The sequence below is a fragment of the Myotis lucifugus genome, unplaced genomic scaffold, assembly GCF_000147115.1.
Source record: "Myotis lucifugus unplaced genomic scaffold, Myoluc2.0 scaffold_80, whole genome shotgun sequence".
NCBI classification, from domain to species: Eukaryota; Metazoa; Chordata; class Mammalia; order Chiroptera; family Vespertilionidae; genus Myotis; species Myotis lucifugus.
The window spans coordinates 1,394,840-1,416,656 of NW_005871128.1; the positions used below are offsets into that span (position 1 = coordinate 1,394,840).

General features: G+C 36.5%; 1 protein-coding gene across 1 annotated transcript in view; it reads left to right on the top strand.

Annotated features, from left to right (window-relative positions):
- GFRAL (GDNF family receptor alpha like) overlaps positions 1 to 13,557 on the top strand; it is a 52,363-nt gene extending 38,806 nt beyond the window's left edge. The window contains 3 exon segments of the mRNA XM_023755585.1: positions 10,889 to 10,984; positions 11,071 to 11,143; positions 13,485 to 13,557. Of these exon segments, the coding sequence (XP_023611353.1) occupies positions 10,889 to 10,984; positions 11,071 to 11,143; positions 13,485 to 13,557 (242 nt within the window).
- Positions 13,558 to 21,817: the final 8,260 nt, after the last annotated feature.

A 21,817-nucleotide genomic window follows, 5' to 3' on the forward strand; every position in this document is an offset into this window, starting at 1 on the left:
AAGATCTCTTCCTGAACCAAATAAATTTTTCTCTAATTGGTAAAACTGGCTTAAGAGTTACTATCCCTACATCTGGTTATTCTCTACCAGTTGCTGATTTTTTTCAAAAGCCTTTATCTATTAAACAGAAATCCCTGACCTTTTCTTCTCTCTCTCATTAAGAACTTGTATGCCATTATCCTACCACAATGTGGTTGGAAATCTGGTTTCTCTCTCTTTCACCTCCAACATCATGAATTTTCCATTCTCTACCAATGGTTCTCTATCCCAACCATGCATCGAAAGGGTATAGGCAACTTTTTGAAATTATGAATGTCCAGAACTTTATTCCCACTTATCCTTTGACCTATTAAATTAAAAATTATAGTGATAAGTCCTAGGAATCTTTCATTTTTAATGCCGCATAGTTAATACTGATATGCAGCCATGATGAAATATACCTTTCTACCTTAAGTAATAACTTCATTGTATGTCTATCATCTACAAGACATTTTATGTTTGTGTCATTTAATCCTTACAATGAGCTAATAAATATTATTTTCTTCATTTAATTTAACAGGAAACTAGGGCACAGAAAGTCATTTTAAAAAATATACTTTTCGCCCTAACCGGTTTGGCTAGTGGATAGAGCGTCAGCCTGCGGACTCAAGGGTCCCAGGTTCGATTCCGGTCAAGGGCATGTACCTTGGTTGTGGGCACATCCCCAGTAGGAGGTGTGCAGGAGGCGGCTGATCGATGTTTCTCTCTCATCGATGTTTCTAACTCTCTATCCCTCTCCCTTCCTCTCTGTAAGAAATCAATAAAATATATTTAAAAAAAAAATATATATATATACTTTTATGATCTCAGAGAGTGAAGGGGAAAGGGGAGAGAGAGATAGAAACATCAATGATGAGAGAGAGTCATTGATCGGCTTCCCTCCCTACCATCCCCCCTCCTGGGGATGGAGGGGCACAACCCTGGAATGTTTCCCTTGACCAGAATCAAACACAGGACCCTTTAGTCTTTAGGCCAAGGCCAACGCTCTATCCACTGAGCCAAACCAACTAGGATCAGAGAGTCTTTTGTTGAGGGTTTTTGGTTGCTGTTGTTTTTTTGTTTGTTTTTAAATACTTCAGGTAATATAGTTAGCAAATTTTAGAGTGAGGACTTGAATCTGTGGCTTGAAGCCAAAGTTTGGCCTCTCTTGACTATACTTACTATATTCACTCATTCATGCTATTTACTAGAAAATTCTTTTGTTTCTAATTCTCATTATGCCTTTGGGGATTTACTTAAAGTGACAAAACACCTGGAAAATTCATATTTACAATGGCCTATTATTTTGTATTGCAACCTAAAGGTGTGTATGAGTAAAAATCATGTGGCCCTAGTTGATTAGGCTGCTGTTGCTGGGTTATGCAGTTCCATACACTCCCCAAACTTCAGCAGCTTGATTTCTAGGTCATGGTACCTGCAGGCAGCTGTGGGTTGACAGCTGAGGTTCTGTGACCCATTTCTAGACTCAGGCAAAAGGTGTCACCACTATTTGGAATATGCCATTTTTATGGCAGAGTTTAAAAAATGGCAAGCAATAGAATTGTTCTTAAGCTTCTGCTTGAACATAACATACATCATTGCTGATCACATTTTTTTAATGATTCAAGTCAAGTTCAAGCCCAATGTCAGTGAGGGCAGTAAATGTACTCCTCCCACAAAAATTGATGCTTTAAGTCATGTGGCATCAGGCAGTGGGTATGTAATCCATTACAGTGAAAGAGGAGTGAATCCTTGTGCAAAATAATATAATCAATCTCAATTCCCTTTCCACATATGAGAAGCATGAGACTCAGAGGTTGAATTAGCTTGTCCAAGGCTAATGAATGACACAACTAAGAGAATGATGGAGTCTTTCTGACTCTAAAAGTCAGTGTTCTCTCTGAGCAGTCAGTTTGAAAAATGGGGAGAAGGACATTGTAGCTCTCTCCTCTATTATTCTTTCATCTTCATGCCAAAGCTATTCTAAAACATCATGTCCCTCCAAGAACCTGAGTCATCTTTGATTTTCCTCTGCATATTCAATATCAAATAAAAGTCAATATAATATTTATTAATGATATTTATTGAGCAGGTATTTTGTTCCAAACACAGGTCCAGAATCTCTTTATATATTGTCATATTTGACTTTTAGCAATACATTTTGTGGTAGGCATTATCCCATTTTAAAGATAGGAGGACAGGGTCTCAATACATGGCTTAAAACGATAGAGCTGGAGTGAGGCAGAGCTGGTTTTAATCCATCTCTACTCACATGCTTGTGCTACGATGTTCTGTTACGCTTTCCAACAAAAAATTCTCTGTTTTAAATGTACACTTACATTTGTTTTGTTCTCTGCTCTGGCTTCCACCACCTATTTTTAGTTTTCATTTTCTTATATCTAAACTGCTACTGTAGCTTCCTAGTTAGATCTCCCCACCAAACCAGTCTGTCTACCCTGAGCAGACTCATTCTCAAATGGTGCCTTGACCAAGTTATGTCTGTGTGCAAAAAGACAGCTCTTGCTCTCCTTGGATCCTTTTTTCACATCTAAACTCCCTCATCTGATTTCCAAGGACACCCAGAACACACACCAGTCTTACTTCCCCGCCATATCTCAAATGTGTACCAAATGTGACTAGGTATAAATGATCCATGAAAAGGTACACATTTGAGGAATGGTAGGAAATAAGGCTGGTATGTGTTCTGGTGTACTTAGTTGCCCCTCATTTATTCCCACCTCACTTTATTCATATTAGTCCCTTTACCTGAAACTAAATCGAGAACTTCATGAGGGCAGGGTCTTGTATTACCCTACAAATGTGCCCCATATTGATTACCATAGTGCTACCTTTGAAGTGGGAAGTGATTACTTAACTGGAACATCTGTACTTGGGTACAAATAGGGTGGTTTCTGCCACATAGTCCTATAGACATTTATAGGTGACTAGGAATAAATGATCCATGAATTCCTTCTAGTTCGGCTGGAATAGGTCACCAAAGTAGAGGGAAAATGCTAAATTTGCCATATCCCCTGAGGACAAGTTAAGACATTGAAGAATGAAAGATTAACTGTCAGCAAGCATGGAATTAATGTTGCATCACACCAGCCTCTCCAAGGGGCAATAGGAGTAGCATTTGGGAAGTCAGGAATCTCCCAAACCACAGGGTAAAAAATTTGTTTAACTCCTAGGAATGGAGAATAAGAAAAATTGTGGTGTCAGGTCCTTGTGAATGTGTGTGCTTAGTAAAGTATTATACCTACATGTATTGTGTTTTCTGACTTTCTGTGATTAAGATAAAAATCCTCAAAAAATTCCTTATGCCCACCCAAAATATATAAATATCTGTCTATCAACCACATATACCCATGTTTTCCAAGATTTTTTAGTAGATTCCAAGATATATCCCACGGGGAAAATAAATTTAGGTAAAGTATGCCCATATACCATAGTAAAAAAAACACATAAAAACTAGAAACACTTGCAGCAAGTAAATGTTTGCAATTTATTGTGTTTAATCTAGAATTTTCAAAATCATTTACTTATGTTTACTCATGGCATCTTTTATTTGTCTAATGCATAAAAGTATAAAGGTATTCTACAGAACCAACTAGTATTTTACAGTATACAGTTTATTTTGCCTCTTCTAACAAATTTTGAATTTACTGTGTCCACTTAGACATCTAATCCAATGAAGAAGATGCTTACTCTTTGGTCATTAGTAAAGTTTGTTTACTAATGGGCAAAGAGTAAACAAACTATATTCTTAGAATCAATGCCCAGGAAAAAATAGTTTAGCACATTTTAATGGTTAGGAAACCCTATGCATTGCAGTTGGGACATTGGATTCATATTTTAAGAAATGGTAATAATATGTGAAAAGTATTGGGAATTAAATGTGATGACTCTTGGCTGATGGCATTTAAGTTGAGAAAGACTGGTATGTAATAATATACTACACAGTGTATGTCACCATACAGTGACAGATGTGCTATTCCAAATGTGAAAGTTGCTAATATATACTTTTCTGGCCATTAGATAATCACATGGGAATGGCATTGCAGTAGCCATATTATACTGTAAATTAGGTAGATGTGGTGTCAATTCTCAAGAAGGTTGTTGTCTAAGGAGAATTAACAACATATATCATACTTTCAGCTTTTTTCCTAAAAATTTGCAAATTTATGTACAGGAAAGAGAGTTTCTGAGTTATTTTATCATTCCAAATGACTATAAAGGCTTTCCGAAATGTTTCCCTTTTATTTATTTTATTTCTCTCTCTTTTCTCTGGTGTTTTTAATCAACCTTGAAAAAATTTCATAAGTCAATCAGGTAAAGTCTTATACATTTCCAAAAGGGTACACTTTAGTAAATGATTCAATTCCAAATGGAGACATCAGAAAACTATCTAGACAATTAATGTTATTGTCATATATACTTTTTTCATAAAAATTTTATGTTACAAAACCTCCACATATAAAAACATAAACTTAGCCGAAACCGGTTTGGCTCAGTGGATAGAGCGTCAGCCTGCGGACTGAAAGGTCCCAGGTTCGATTCCGGTCAAGGGCATGTACCTGGGTTGTGGGCACATCCCCAGTGGGAGATGTGCAGGAGGCAGCTGGTCGATGTTTCTCTCTCATCGATGTTTCTAACTCTCTATCTCTCTCCCTTCCTCTCTGTAAAAAAAAATCAATAAAATATATTTTAAAAAAAACAAAAACAAAAACAAAAAAAAACACATAAACTTATTAAATCATTAAAATATAGTGTAAAATAGTCCAATTTTTATCTTACATTTGTCTTATTCCAAGCTCTCCTAGTGCTTACATAATATAATTTAAAGTAAAAATGACTTCAGTTTTGGGAATACATTTTTTTTCTATTAAACTTATTCTAAACATAGATAGTTTTAAACAGGGGAGTTATTTTTATGTAATACTCAAGTTGTATCAATGTAGACATAGATTATAGTAAGCAAAGATATAGCCAAGTCTGTTTTTAAGCAGTTACACTGATCTTTTGTGAATTATTCTTTGTATGTCCTTTGTCTGATGAATACTCTGGAAAGATTTATCTGGTCCTAACTCTACATCTGTAAAAAGAGAAAATGCTCATTTTGAAATCAGTCTTTTTTCTGCCAAGAGCCATTTGGATATTTATAACATCATTCATGGGCCATACAAAATTATCAACTTAAAAATTATCCTGCTATATTTCATCAGTCATTTAATTAACTCACCCTAATGCCAGACCAAATGATTTCACAGGCCTTATATGGCCCGCAAGCTGAACATTCCCCACCCCGGTCTAAGATAACCCATGTTAAGAATTGCAGCATTAATTTTTACATTTCTGTTAAATCCTAAAATCAAAGTGTTTGAGTTGTCTGCTTACATTGAAAATGATGTAATGTCAGGGATGTGCGCAGGTTAAAATGTACTACAGGTGTATGTGAGGCATTTCAGATGCTTTAGTTATATTTGTAATGTTACTTCTTCTATTGTGAATTTCAGCAACAGAAACATATATAATCATGAACATTTGTAATCAGATAGTACTATTAAGTGCTGTTTATTATACAACACTATCAAATACAACTTGTCCCTATTATTTTTTCAAGTGTATTTCCTAATCCAATTGTCTGCCATGTTGAAAAAGCTAAAAGTATTTTACTTTTTTCTGGTTTCTAGGATGTATATTATATATCATTGGTAGGAGATTTTGCTGTAAGTCACATCTCCCCTACTTACCAAGTTTGTGATCTTGAACAAGACAACTATTCTGAGTCTGAAATTCTTTTTTAAGTTGAACTAATAATTCCTCTTATATGACTAGCTCTAAAATTATACAGTGTTTGTCAAAGTGCCTTGTAAAGCATTAAGTACCATATGTATAGAAGTAAAGCATTGTGTGTTGTGTGTGTATATACATGCATTTTTCTCTTCCATTGTATGGATATATATACAAATATATAATTATAAAAATCTACATATATACTGGGGGGAGCAGGCCTAAGCCACAGTCTGGCCTCCCTCTGCAGGAGGTGACCAGCGGGCTGATTGCCACACCACCAGTGGCCTCCCTCTGCAGGAGGTGACCTGTGGGCCGATCAGGGGGATGGCACTGGCAGGTGAGCAGTCAGCACCACCCCCCATCACCCTGCCCACCCTCCCCCCCATCGCCATCCCCTCCCTCTGCCCTCTGGTACCTCCCTTAGCTGGCCTGGCCCTCACCAGCCCACCCCCTGCCCACTGGTTGTTCCACTGTTCAGTCGATTAGCATATTAGGCTTTTATTATATAGGATGCTCTAACCAGAAATCTTCTATTACTACTTTCTATCAATATTTCTTTTTAAAAAAATATATGTTTTTAGTTATTTCACAGAGAGGAAGGGAGAGGGAGAGAGAGATAGAAACATCAATGATGAGAGAAAATCATCAATCAGCTGCCTCCTGCAAGCTCCCTACTGGGGATCAAGTCTGCAACTGGGGCATTGCCTGGAGTCAAACTGTGACCTCCTTATTCATAGGTCAGTGCTCAACTACAGAGCCACATTGGCTAGGCTCTATCAGTATCTTTAGGTCTGTTTTGTATGAGCCCAAAGCTATAGGTGACAGGTGTGGGGTTTTTTAATTCTAAGATGTAAAATTATTTCCTTCTAAAACCATAATACTTTATTGATCTAATCTAGTGTTAGTTATTAGAAATACCATAATTTGCATTCCCATTGCTACTTCAGCAACTATTTCATTATTTGCAGCAACTATTAAGAAGAATGCAGAACATTTGGGAGATCTTATTATATGTATATTATATACTATATTCTATTATATGTTATATTGTTACATGTTACCTGTTACATGTTATATATTTTATATATATAATCTAATCAACAGACAAATCTACAAGACGTGTGAACAAAACTGTCATTCAACCAAGGATCAAAGAGCCAGGCTTGTCAATAGATGCGCCTAGACTTAGGATGGGGTTATGTCCTGACAAACCCATCATAAATTGAAAATATAAGTTGAACATACATTTAATATACCACAGCCTAGTCTACCTTAGGTGTGATCAGAATACTTATTAACCTACAATTGGGCAAATTCATCTTGCTACCACTGCCCAGTTCATGAGAGTATCATACCACAAATCACTAGCCCAGGATATTGAAAGCAGAGTTTCTACTAAACGTGTATCACTTTTGCACATTCACAAAGTCAAAAAAGCTTAAGTCAAACCTTCAGAAGTCAGGACCATCAGGATAGTCATTTACTAACTCTGAGCTTTTTGGCTCAGGTCAAAACGCAAGACCAATGTTCTGGAGTGCATACTTACTCATTTATGTGGGTTTTGTTTTGTTTTTGTTGATATATGAAAAGCTGTCCATATTTGATGTATGCAGCTTGATGAGTTTGAAGATAAGTACACACAATGAAACCATCACTAAAATCTATACCATAAACATATTTATCAGCTCCAAAGTTTCCTTCCATTCCCTGTATTTATTATTTTTGTATGTGTATGATAAGGATACTTAAAATGAGGTCTAACCTTCCTGCTAATTTTTAAGTGTACAATTCAGTATTGCTAACAACAGGCACTACAGTGTACAGTACATCTTTAGGATTTATTCATCTTGCATAAATAAAACTTTGTACCCTTTGACTAATACCTCCAAGTTTCCCCTTCCTGCAGCCCCTGATTGGTAACCACCATGTGTTTAGCCATAGTGTAGAAAATAAACCTAAGACACGGTTTTGTCTCCTTTGAAGTTTGTGAACTAAATGAATGAGCATGTCTTATTGATGCAGATCATGATTGTTTAGGCACGCATATTATCTTGTTGGTTTAGTTTTACAACATAAGTTTTAGCAGCAGTGGTATTGAATCCTCATTATCTGTGTTTATACTTTGGTTTATCATATTACTAATGTATTATATTTTTCAAATTTAAAGATGCTTATGTATTTTCCTTTTGTCCCAATACCAATGCTTCTGGGGCATATTTTAGAAGGGGGCTTTCAGACAACAATGATCAAAATAGTCCATTATATATGAAATTTCATTCCTGATCATTAGATGAAATAATTCAAAACTCATTTTCTATTTGGGAACTTATATGCCTTCAGATAAGACAATCTTGACCAAATTAGAAATTTAATATATTAACACTAATAAAGGGCACCAACCTTTGGATATACAAGAAGGTAATCCTTGAATTACAAAATATATTTTTAAATTATGCTATGAAAATTTTCATTTTATCAAATAGTTCTTCCAAGCAGACCCTTCTAGGTTATATTTTAATTAAAATTTTAATTGAAAATTTACACATTTGCAGTTTATATGTTTAATTTTTATTTCAAGTATTCTGACATTTATTTTTAAGTGATTATTTCATATGTGATCCACCACATTGTTTACACTGCATTTACCATTTTATATAAGTAGAGTTTTGGTCTCCATCAGCCATTTCTGCACAAGGATTTTGGAAGAAAAGAATAGAAATAATGACAACTCTGTGGCTCATTTGGGAAGAATACTATTTAAATTTGTTCTTAATGTTCAGCTGAAATTAATCTTGATTTCCCATCAAATGTACAGGGATTTTACAATATAGTTCATAACAGTGTTTAATTCCTCTAGGGAGCAAGTTAAGATAAACAAGTCACTGACAGTGTTTATCTATAAATATAGCAGATGGTGTGGGACTGAGGTTGGTTATTAAGTCTGACGACTTTAATTTCATGGTTATAAAACACTGTAAACCTCACTGTTTATAAAAGGCTGGGGAAGAATCTCCAATGGGCTTCAGTAGCCAAGAAACCCTCTGTAACATTAATCTCTCTAACTGATATTTGGTATCCTCCTAGGGTGCAATATTAAAGATTGTGGAGTGATTGCTAGACACTTTAAAATTTTCACTGGGATCATTAGCTAGCATTTCTGTCATTGATCTATTAGAACCTTGTTAATGAGTTCCATGTGAGTGAAATTTAGTGAATGAGATGATTCTTTCTAAACTTTGCTAGGTGAACGTTTAATGGTTACTTTAGGCAGTCATATACATAAAAGATAGTCTAATTTTTCAAAATAATACCTTTTATCTTATGCAAAGGTAAATCATGATACCTAACTAGACAAAATGTACTTAGAGATAGAATTTCATAAAAGAAAACTATAGCACCATTTGAATAATCAATATACATTATATACATTTACATTTAGGCCATGGATCTGTCTAAAAGGTCACAAAATGCCACTGAATTTTTAAAAAGCAAAATAATTTATCCTTCATATTCATAATTAATTTAAATATAATTTTATTATAATAATTTATTTAACTAAAAATCTGTATGCTTAATTTAAATGAAACTAATTCTTCCAAAAAGGACTGCTATTATAAAAATGCTATTATTTGAAATAGCTCAAATTTTCCATTTCAACTTTATAGTGAATGACAAAATTTATTTTATAACCATAAAAGTGAACATTTTTCACAAGCCTTATCTAATTCTATCACTTTCACATTCAGTAGTTGATATTTTAGTTTCTAAGAAGGTCAGATTTCTATGAACATTACATGATAACCCAATATGTGAGTTGGGGATTTAAAAATCTTGAGCTAAAAATACCTTAACTGGATTAAAGTTTAGACTCATTGGGAATGGGTTTTCTAATGACAAAATCCTAGGTTACTTCTCTAGCTCTTACCCTGAGAGTTTGGTAACTGATATAAAACATGAAGCAGTCTGTGTCCTGTGCTTTCTACCAATTATCCATAACATAGACCTCAAACCTTGGTTTCCAAAGAGCTGGCCTCTGAACAGCAGCATCCCTGGGTAGAGAATGGACTAAATGGAACTGATGGTAATGTATCTTCTCATCTCCCTTCCCGCTCAGAGCCTACCATCACTAGTTGTCATGGGACATATTATCCTGCTACTTGATACACTCATTTCTGCAAAAAACTATCTACTCATACTTGGACTTCCAGGTCTCAAAATGCACAAAGCATGGATAACAGATGATAGCAAAACCTCCTGCAAGTGAAGGCTTTATCTAATTTTTTTATGCATCAAAACTCATCTGGATCAACATCATCATCAAAGAAATTGGATTATTGGGTTATTGGTATGTTTGGCAATATTTGTGTTGAACTGGCTCAAGACTAGGGGTGATTTCACTTCAAAATTATTAATAAAAGTCATCTAAAATAGCTTTATAAATTAATTTTAAGGATTGCATCTTTTCATCTTGTGTTTTGTGAAGTGAGGTAAACATGTGTTTTGCAAAACATGGCCATGAAGACTAGGGTCACAGAGTGGCCAAGAGTGCACTTAAGTGAGTAGAAAATAGGTAATAATAGAAACTGAAGGGGTTAAAAAAGGGAAACAGAATAATGGGAATAAGTAGAGCTGGATATCGAGATATCAGAGTAGAGAAGTGAACAGAGTGATTGGTTTAAAGACTCTCCTTTATAAATACACTGGATCTTAGGGAAATAAGATATCATTAAAAGCACATTACAACAATCACTCATGTAAAGAAGGAATTTTTTCAATATCCCAATGGCAGCCTGAAGTTACTGTCTTTCTTTCCCCCAGTTTACCTATATAACTATCTTATAAACTGTGATTTTTTTTCTAATTATGCTTTGAAAAGAGGTTTTTTTTATAAGGAAATTATCTGATTCAAAGATGAAAAAAGCTGTTAAAATTTAAGAAACACCCTAATCTATTATATTTTATTAAATATTAACATAGAAATAAGTTGCTGCCTTATAAAGCAAATTACAACCCATGGGGTAAAAATAATGCTTTTCCTTTATGCTTTAATCTCATTTTCATTATTTTCTTTCAGATTATTCAGCTCCGGCTAATGTCAAAGGCATTGGGTTGCAAAAAAGAAAACAACCAAAGGAAAAAACTCTAAATGGATTTCATTCCCCCTTCAACGGTCAGTTAAACATCCGACCTCTGTGCTATTTTTTATTATTTATTCTCTGTAGAAATCCAGTAATTTTCCTTTAATCTTGTTTCTAGGAGAAGTGATTTATGCCGTCATGTGCATGACAGTCACCTGTGGAATCCTTCTCGTGGTTTTGTTCAAGCTGAGGTAACAGAATACAACCCAGAAGGGAAGGGCTGGAAGTGAATCAGCCCTGTTAAAACACACTGCACCATGGCAGAGCTCACACAGGGCCTGAGAATGAAAGTTTCTCCATTAAGACCTACTAAATCAACATTTAATGTGGGCTGGGTCCATGGAAACGTTACTCTCAGTCATCGTATGTAAGGGAAATGTGATCATAAGGGAATTTTTTACCGTGTATTTTACAAACGCATATGTATTGTTCCCCCAATTAAAGTGTTATCAATCTTTTCCCTGGTTTTCTTATGAAATCCAAATTGAACTTTGCTGCCTTCCTGCTTCCAATCACTTGCAGGATTAATCAGCTTACATAATGGACCTGCTGTGTACTTCACACAGTTTATATTTACCTAGAGGGGTGCTCTTCAGTCACATTTCTTACATGCTAATGTATTTTATTCATGTTTCAATATGCAAGCATCCAGGCCTGTATAATTGGATGCCTCACAGGGTACCATTAGGAAGACATTACTTCAGCCTGACATTTTAATTCACTCTTTCCAAATCCTTTTTCTTGGCTGCCTTTGTTGCTCAAATGCAGTAATGATTCAGGAGGTATGTGAGATTGAAGATTAGAGTCACAGCTGTCTCTGGATTTCTAAATGTCTACGGTTTAAAAATCTTCCATTTATTGACCACTCACAAATAGATATAAAGTGGTGTGCAGTTGCTTACTTTAATTAAAAAATAACCTCATATTTAAATATTATTGATGTCGATTTGCTATTTCATATACCTATGTATATCATTGTATATAATTTGAGTATCATAAATGTTAATGAAGAAATTATATGTGTGTGTGTGTGTGTGTGTGTGTAAACAAACATAAAATACATGTATCAGTAAAATTAGGGCTAGCACATAGCGAGACAATGGGCATCTCTCATCTCATGACACCCAGAGGGGGAGACCGAGTGAACTATGTCATGCGTGTACATATATTGCTCCTCCAGAAACCTCAGACTTCTAGTGCTTGACATAATGGCAGATAAAATGAAAGTGGGAAGAAATGTGGCAATACCAAGGCACAGGCACATGTAGAGTGTATGCTTTGCCGATGGACATTCAATGATATTTATTTTTAACAGCAATGCCAGCTAAATATATCCACCTAATTAATCCATCTTCTCTAAATATTTAATTTGATGCTTATCAATACCAGTACCAAAACAAACTGCTTTCCTCCAATGCCTTAGAAGTCATATTTGTATGAGAATATATTTCTTGGGTTCCAAGGTAAGTTTAAAGGCCAAATAATTAGAGTCAGTTTCAAGGGGAAAATAGAATTTGGAATTTATTCAACTTTTCTTTATGTGGTTTAAAATGTTTGAGAACACTGTTCAGACACTGGGCCTGCCTAGATAGTCCATCACAGACATATTGTTGCAGAGAAGCAGAAATGGTTCTCTAGCAAAAGTCTTACTTTAATGGTTCCCAATCTTTATTTTTTAGCCTCACATATAATGTATCAAGTTCACATCTGCCACACAGGCCCATGGGTTTTCACAGATTACTGTTGTACTGTTGTGCCACAGATAAATAAGGTGACGGCCATTTAAAATTCCCTGTGTATCAGCTGTAACTTTACCTCTTTTCTTGCCTACGTACATAGGCATATCCCTTTACTGCATGACAATGGCCGTAAAGTGTTACAGACAAAAATCTTAATGTACTCCAATATGTATTTTAAAGCAAATCATTCATACAATTTAAAATTGTATGAATTATTTTCCATACAGTTTAAAATTGATTCTGACCTGTAATCTGAAAGGTCCACACTCTGGGTTAAGGAAATGATAAAAGTAAAAGCCATCATAGAAAGAAAGAATAAAGTAGAACAAAAGCATCATTAACAACCAAACCTGTGTTACCGCACATCTGCAGATAAATAAGGCTTTCTCAATGAAGGAAGGCTGAGTGCCACTCACCTGGTAGTCACATCGCATCCATGTGAACACCTTTCCACAGCAAAGATGAACATTTTTGCATTTGTGTCATGTTATGCTAAATTAAAACAGCCTAAGTCTTCAAAGAAATTTGCAGAGTACCCAATAATTTAAAACACAAATATTTGAGAAAATAAATGACTCTTTTTCTTTTTGCAAATGATTACTTGGAAATCATAGTTCAATGCATGAGACCTCTTAGAAAGACCATAGAACCTTCTACTATTGGGTCTTTACATTCAGGAAGTTGATTCATTTTTCCCTTCAGGCATAGAATCCACCAAAAAATATAAGCACACATACATTTTTAAAATCCTTAAATTGGCTAATTGTTAACTTTTGCTTTTACTTTTATGTAGAACCTTCAGAATATCAACTCAAACCAGAGATCGATCACCAAGCCAAATACCTGGAGGACTCATGGTTCATTAAGAATCTTGGATCATTAACAATCACTTCCTTTCAAGCAGGTCTTTCTAGCCAGTCAACAGAATATCCTGTTCATCATCAATAAAGAAAATGTTAAGAAGGGTTTAATGATATTGTATCATTAAGGATAATAATGTAAGGTATAATAATATGACAAGTGTTCGATTTATTTTTTCTTTATAAGTTATTAACTATAAATAAACAGTGATATCTTTTATGAGACCAATACAGAATTACAGAAATGCCCTTGAAGGCAAAAAGTGTTATCTTAAATTACAGTCTACATGATTTATTGCATGATAAAATTTGAATCTATAAAATGGTAATTAGCTACGTCATAATATGACATGGTTAGCAGGGTTTTTTTCTGATCAATTTAAAAAATTCCCATTAACTTGCCTAAAGAAAAATGTAATAAAATACCTAGTTTGGCCCTGACCAGTTTGGCTTAGTGGATAGAGCGTCGGCCTGCAGATTCCGGTCAGGGGCATGTACCTTGGTTGCGGGCACATCTCTAGTAGGGAATGTGCAGGAGGCAGCTGATCGATGTTTCTCTCTCATTGATGTTTCTAACTCTCTATCACTCTCCTTCTCCCTTACTCTCTGTAAAAAATCAATAAAATATATTTAAAAAATACCTAGTATGTTTTTACTTGTATATCTTATATACAAATTAGATAAATTATTAGCATTGACTTTAACTTCCTAAGCATATTCATTTAGATGACTAGTCTTAAAAATTGCAAGTGGTATCTTTGGTTTTTTAAAATTTAATACTGTTGAACTTTACTTTTTAACTTGATGTCTGTATTTTTTATTCATAAAGCTGTAAAGCAACTAATTGGTTGAAACATCTGTGCATCTTAACAATAATATCTTTTATTTATTTATAAATTTAATTTTTCCTATGCTAATTATGAACTTCTGCAATAACAAGGTAACATGATACTTGTTACTTTATTGTTTCCAAATTGTGACTTTTGGCTTGGTTTGATATCAGAGTATAATTGTGATAAAAAATTATGGAAAAATTGTTTATTAAGTTTTTGATGCATATATGTTTTCAAAGTGCAATCATATTTGGATCCATTGATAAGAATAAATGAGGTATTATGTTTTTTTTATCAACAGAGGCACAGATATTCAATAACCCATGCATACAAATAATTAGTAACATTCTGTATTTACAATTAAAGGTCAAACATTTTCTGTCTGTTTGATGTCATCTATTGCTGTTCACTACACTTCAGATCAAATTATCTACATTAAATTACATTTGAAGTTAACATTTGGCTATGCGTACTCAGAGTAATTAAAAAAGCCTTCCTTTATCTTTTAAAACAGGAAGGAATAACTTGGTGAGTTATAAATCTCCCTCAAGGAGTTCTCCACATTCCAGTGGCTGTTAACACTCTAAGTTAACGTGAAGAGAACGTGGGCATTTCCATCTCCAAAACTGACATTTAATTTGGTTTTCTAACGCCTGGGAGAACGTGAACTCTTCTCTGGAAAGCTGAGGGAAGAAATCAAGTTGCCTTTAGAAATATGTTTGTGTTGAGCAGAGAAGGAAAGGACAGAGCATAAAGGAGAAGGACTCCCTTAAAAACAATCTTGTCTCCTAGGCAAGCAAGAGTGAGCAAGCCATTCTGGGCAGAACTGCAGAAACAGGAATCAGCATGAAGTATTTAGAGAATTCTAAATAGGCAGCTGTCTCTGGAGCAAGAAGTGCAAATTAAAATAATATGGGAAAGCCCAGGCCGGTGTTGCCCAGTGGTTAGAGTGTCGGCCTGCTAACCAAAGGGTCATGGGTTTGATTCCTGATCAAGGGCACATACCTGGGAAGAAGGTTTGATCCTAGGCCCAGGTCGGGGTGAGTGCAAGAGGCAACCAATCGATGTATCGATGTGTTTTTCTCACATCGATGTCTCTCTCCTCCTCCTTCCTTTCTTCCACTCTCTCTAAAAATCAGTGGAAAAGAATTACAATAATATGGGACATAAAACATAAAATAGAAGACATGCATTAGTACTGAGACAGTAAAGGTTCTTAAACATGATGCTAAGGAGTTGGGACATTCTAAATCTGGTTTGTGAATTCTTCAGGACTTGGCTTGCACCTTTTACTGTTCTGTCCTCTGGGAGCCCTTTTCTAACAGTCTTTCCCACCCAGAGGTCAGGTATCCTTGCTCAGCACTGTCTGTACCTTATATTACTACACCTCGCTGCAATTGGTAAGCACTCTGAATCTGTTGGCTCATCTCTGATTTCCATTCATACCACATAGGGTATGTTCAATAAAAATTGCTCAGTGAATGGATTGCTTCACTTGTATGCCAAAAAACATTTTAAACAAGGAGGTGACATCATCAGATTTATGAATGAGAAAAGGCAGGCTGGCAGACGTGTAAGCGATGGACCAAAGATGACAAAACGGATGGTGAGGAGACTGCCTACAAATGTACTGTAATGTTTAGCCAATGAGTAGTGAAAGCCTGTAGTAATTCATTTGTTCGACACATTTCTTTAGCCACTGTATGTGCCAGCCACTGTACTAGGTGCTGGAGATAGAGTACTGAACAGAGTCCTCTTGGAGATTCAAAAAACAAAGAAGTAAAAAATAATTTCTGAAAATGATAGAGGCTGCTAAGAAAAGGTAGGAGGAGTGACAGTAGAGTCTTGTGAAGAGAACCAGTGGTGATATGAGTATGGAATGAACATAAATGTGTCGTAAACAGAAGGGACGGGGATTTGGGATTACATGTTTGCAGAGAAATTGTGTTGTAAAGACCATGGCAGCAGCAGAGATGAAGAGTAGGCTTCTGATTTATGGCACGAGGTGACCCATGGTGCTATTTAGACAACTGGCCCAGACAGGAGGGGGATGAACTTGGAATGCAAAAGGGCAGCATGCCACTTATCTTCAGATCCGTTCCCACCTGTATCTACTTCTCACACATCCCAGGAGGATGACCCAATCTGAAATATAGGCTTGTCCTCTGGCTTCCAGTGGGTTCTGCCAATGGTGAGAAGTGGCAGGAGATGGGGGTGTATATTCCCTTCAGTCCCTCCAGGAGGGCCCACCTTGGGCTGGTGTTTCCCTGCACAGAGTGGCACTGTTTCTGTGAGTGGCCTTCCCCAGTGAAACTCTCCTGGATCGCAGTAAACATCTCCCCGCCTTTCCTTCAGGGCTGGTTGTCCTAATGGCTCAGCTGTTACCAGCCTCCATTTGTGGATTACCTCTTGTTGTTTTCCTACAACTACCCACACCTGTATAAAGACTCCCTCAGTCCAGCATTCTTAGAGTCAACCCATTTTGGATAACTCGGAGTTTATTTTTTAAAATATATTTTTATTGATTTCAGAGAGGATGGGAGAGGGAGAGGAGAGCGAGAGAGAGAGAGACAGAAACAGCAATGATGAGAGAGAATCATTGATCTGCTGCCTACTGCATGCTCCCCACTGGGGATCGTGCTCGCAACCTGGGCATGTGCCCTGATCAGGAATCTAACCCTAACCTCCTGGTTCATAGGTTGATGCTCAACAGCTGAGCCACACTGGCAGGCCTGGATAACTCGTAGTTTATCCTAATTTGCATAAACTGATCATTGTTTCAGGTTTGGACTGACACCAGTGGGATATCCGTGTGGAGTTGCTATTAGTCCAGTGGAAAATATGGTGTGGTACTGCTAAGTGAGATCTGTGCTACAACACCGCATTTAGAGTTGTCCAGTGTCTTCCAGCTCTTTCTCCCCAGATGAGAAAGTGAGTTTACCACCTGAGGGTCGTCTGGGCGAAAACCACTGAGGAAGGGTGGCCAGATCATAGACATTCCTCAGAAAAATCCAACCACCGATCCAATTCCTTCCAGAGCAGCCTGGCTATTCCTGTAATAAATATTTGTGCTGCTAGCTGCTTCTGCCTATTTACCCACTGCCTTTTCCCCAGGATTCTGTCCGTGACCTCCCGCAGGTGTTCCTGGGCACCAGGAGTCAGCAGAGTGGTACCAGGTGGAACTCAGTGAGGTGAATAAAAAGGTCTCCTGGGAAGGGCTTTGCGGCAGAAAGAAGATAGTCTTTGTGGTTCCTCTGGAGCTGGGTGTGAGTCTGCTCCTCCTTTTAAATTCCCCTGGAGCGTTCTGAAATGTGCATCCCTTTCATGGCCACGTGGGGTGAGACGAATACAAACAACTAAAAGAGTAAGTGAAATGTTTCTTCTTTTTATTTTGTGAGAACAGTCAAAATTGTGAGCTCTAGCCCTGACCTGTTTGGCTCAGTGGATAGAGTGTCAGCCTGAGGACTCAAGGGTCCCAGGTTCAATTCCGGTCAAGGGCATGTACCTTGGTTGCGGGCATATCCCCAGTGGGGGTTGTGCAGGAGGCAGCTGATCGATGTTTCTCTCTCATCAATGTTTCTGACTCTCTATCCCTCTCCCTTCCGCTCTGTAAAAAATCAATAAAATATATTTTTAAAAAATTGTGAGCTGTACAACCAAAGAATAAGATCTAAGGGATTGATGGTCAAAATGATGGCATTGCTGTTTAAGAGGCAGGGTGAGTGAGCATGCGTGCTCAATGCACTACAACCTCTAAGTGTCCTTGTCTGCCATGGCGGCTTGTCTCACACTCGGCTTCTTTTTGAATTCTGAGATGAAACCATCTGGGCTGCGGCGGTTTATTCCACTTGAGTTCCTCGGGTTGTCCCCTAAGTGCCTCTTTGAGGTTTAGTGTCTGTTCAGGTCATACTGGTTGCACCCCCAAGCTGAGGATGGTACCAAGAATGTTTCTAAAACCTTCTCCACAGACAAACCAGGGGCAATAAATGTGTTCTTAATCAGGGCTTTATAACACAGGTGTGTGTTATCTTGGTTCTACAAAGAGAAGGAAAGCATACCTTTTAAATGCAGCAGTTTAAAGTTTTTGTTAGGCAAATTATCATTTAATATAGTCAAGTCATAAAACTTCATAAAATGGAATTTTTCATTTGGTGCATATAATTATGTTAATCTGTCTACGAAAAAAAAAGTATAACTACATTTTGAGTGTGATGGGTCATTTGATGTTATCATATAATAAAAAATATATACCTGAGGCAATTGGGACATAATTAGGTAAAATCGTTTTCTGAATATTTTATGCCTAGGTAAAAACACAACAATAAATATTTATAAAACAGCAGTCTTTCAAGTAAAACCTTCATTTGTAAGCCTAAAGTTTGCTTTGGATGCATGGTTTAATACTCTTTAACATAAATATTCTATTTTGTTTTCTATGGATAGATTTTTTTAAATGGGGTTAAAGAGGATTTGATCCTGAATCACCTGGGAGAAGAGTAGATTCCCAAATAAAACCAGATTTTCTATTACATGCAAAAACAGGAGAGGGCTCTTGGGTCTCTTTTGTAGCCGCCAACAGTTTCTGCTATGAAAGTCTAGATTGTTTTCTTCATCAATTAAATGATGGATAGGCCTAGCTAGAACAAGTAAAGATCAAATTGAGTTTAAGTTCTACTTTTCATTTGGCTATTTGGAGCTAAGTAGCCCAAACCTAAAAAAATGTTTCTCAGCCTGTCCAGGTGCTTGAGCTCTAACAATTCAAGGTCACCATTATCTATTTAATGATGAACAAAATCTGTCTAGGAGAGAACAATATCGGTTGCTTTGTGTCAGCAAGAACATTTACCTCCCAGTGAAACTTTTCCCAGGAACATGGAGATCATCCGTTCATGGGCAGAGGAAAAGACAAGGTTACCTATTAATAGTCAAGTTGTAGGATGCAGTGAGTGGTAGAGGAATCACTGCCTGCATTTCTCCTCTTGTCTGGGAACTGCAATCCATGTAGAGGTGCTCTTAGGGAACTCATCTATTGCTTAGGTGCCTCTGCCTTAGTAGCTCTAGAAAGATTGAAGGAATAGATGTTTCTTAGACAGCAATGAAAAAACATATCAGAGGTCTCTGATGCCAAATCAGTGTACTATCCAGGACAAGAGGGTAATGCTTAGAAGCTAAAGGCGAGATACAATGCATACAAGGAAACAATTCCCATAAAGAGGGAATTCAGAAGTAGTAGATGTCAGTTAAGAGCAAGCTTCAGAAACACTCTATTCTCTTTGAATTATTTAATCAAAATTAGTCTGTAAATAATGAGACGTTGAGCTAAAATATTACACTTTACTAGTAACAATATATAACAGGAAAGCAAAATCTGTTAATGCCTCTAATATTTCAATAAGAGAGGAAGAGCTTATAGATATGTTTTAAGGGGTTTCACAGCATGAAATAGTTGACTGGAACATAAAGATGTATTTTGCACTTGCATGTTTGTATTGAACCTCCATGGAAGGGAGGTGGGCAGCAAATGATGACAGGGAGTGAGTAAAACCAGAAATCCTGAGCATTATTGGTGGCAATCCTGAAACATACAAGGATTGTTTACTCTACAAATCATATGTCTTATTCTACCCATTGCATTACTTCTTATTTCCAACACACAACCGGGCAATAAAAAAAAAATCTATCTCTTTACACATTCATCTGATTGTCTTACAAATACTGAAACTGTCATTATAGGTATTAATCATTTTAAAAAATCTTTTCTTCCTTCTTTCCTCCCACCTTTTTAATCCATTAAATTGTTTTCTGGTTTCATGAAGGACAGGATAGAAACAAACTCAAGAAACATGAAATCAGTAAGCAACAGGCAAAAAAAAAAAGAAAGAAAGAAAGAAAAGAAAAAGAAAAAAGAGTACTACCAAGGTATAAAGGGGCACCACCCCCATGGAAACATTTAGATCAACCACTTTATAGTCATTCCATTTCTCATTCTCTTTCACAAATGCATTTCAAGGGAAATACCTCATAAAATAAAATTTGTATATTCCTCATCTCATAAGGTGTCAGCATGATGACAATGAAACATCAAAGTAAAATTTAGTTCTATTTATACTAATGCCTTCTCTTAGTTCATCAGTCAACAAATGTTTTTTGATAAGGTCATGAAAATTCTCTAATTGATAAGTGGGTAGTACTACCGCAGGCCCTTGAATAACCTAGGTTTTAGTTCAATGTTGCTTTGTTATAATGTTAATGAGAAGGAAAAAAAATAGATTCCTGGCTGGGGCCGCTGTCTGTGGAATTTGCATGTTCTCCCCATGACTGCCTAGGTTTTCTCTGGGATTCCAGTTTCCTCCCTCATCTCAAAGATATGCATGTGAGGTGAATTAAACTGGTTACATTGTCACAGTCTGAGTGAGTGTGGGGTGTGTGTGAGCGGCCCTGCCATGGAAGGGTGTCCTTTCCAGGGTAGGTCTAGCCTTGTGCCCTGAGCTGCTGGGACAGGCACTGGTGCCCTGTGACCCTGAACTGAAATAAGCATGTTGGAAAAGAATGATCTTACCCGTTCTTAAATGTATGTATAGTTCACATGGTTTTCAGTATTTAATATTAGAAGTTTTTTGGGTCTTTATTTAGAAGTTTGGTGATGCTTTTGTGACCAGAAATATACTGTAGGAACTTAACACTTGTTTATATCAATTAGCCTATGGGAAAACCAGTTTTGTTGTATGTCATTTTCCTTCAAGTCCCAGTTTCCAAGAGTCTATAGCAGATATTAAGTGAGAACTAATTGAGAACTAAAAGAGTTGAGAACTAAAAGTTGAGATGGGGTAGATTTTTCCATGTGGTGGAAAGCTGTTATCTGCAGAAGGAAGAAAAATAACAAGTGTAAAGTCTTTGAGATGAGACTGAGCTTTATATGTTCACATAACAGGAATTTAAGGATTTGGAATAAAATGAAGAGAAAGAATAAGAGTAGCAGAAGGTGAGGTCAAAGAAGGAAGCAGGAGGGCACAGTGTAAGGAGTTGCCTTTTATTCTGATTGCAATGGGCATCCTTCAGATGCTTTCAAAGAGAGAATGATATAACAAGTTCTAGAAGAATCTGGCTGCTGTTTGGAAAAAAAGATTGAAAGTGGGCAAAAATTGAGGCAGGAAAACCATTAAGAGACTGACTCTGTATGGAGGGGGGGATGACTGTAGATAAGGTAAGGATTGATTTAGGGGGGATGTGAAACAGCATCTTATTTGGAATATAAAACTGAAGATAAAGCCAAGGAGGCTTATTGCTACAAAAGATACGGGAGATAAGAACATTCAGGAGTCAATGTAGATACACAGGATTTTTTCTTCTTTTTTTTTCTTAATGTAAATTAAGAATATACTTGGTGATTAGGAGCAAAGGAAAATGTATGTCTGTGGGTGTTTTTTTTGTTT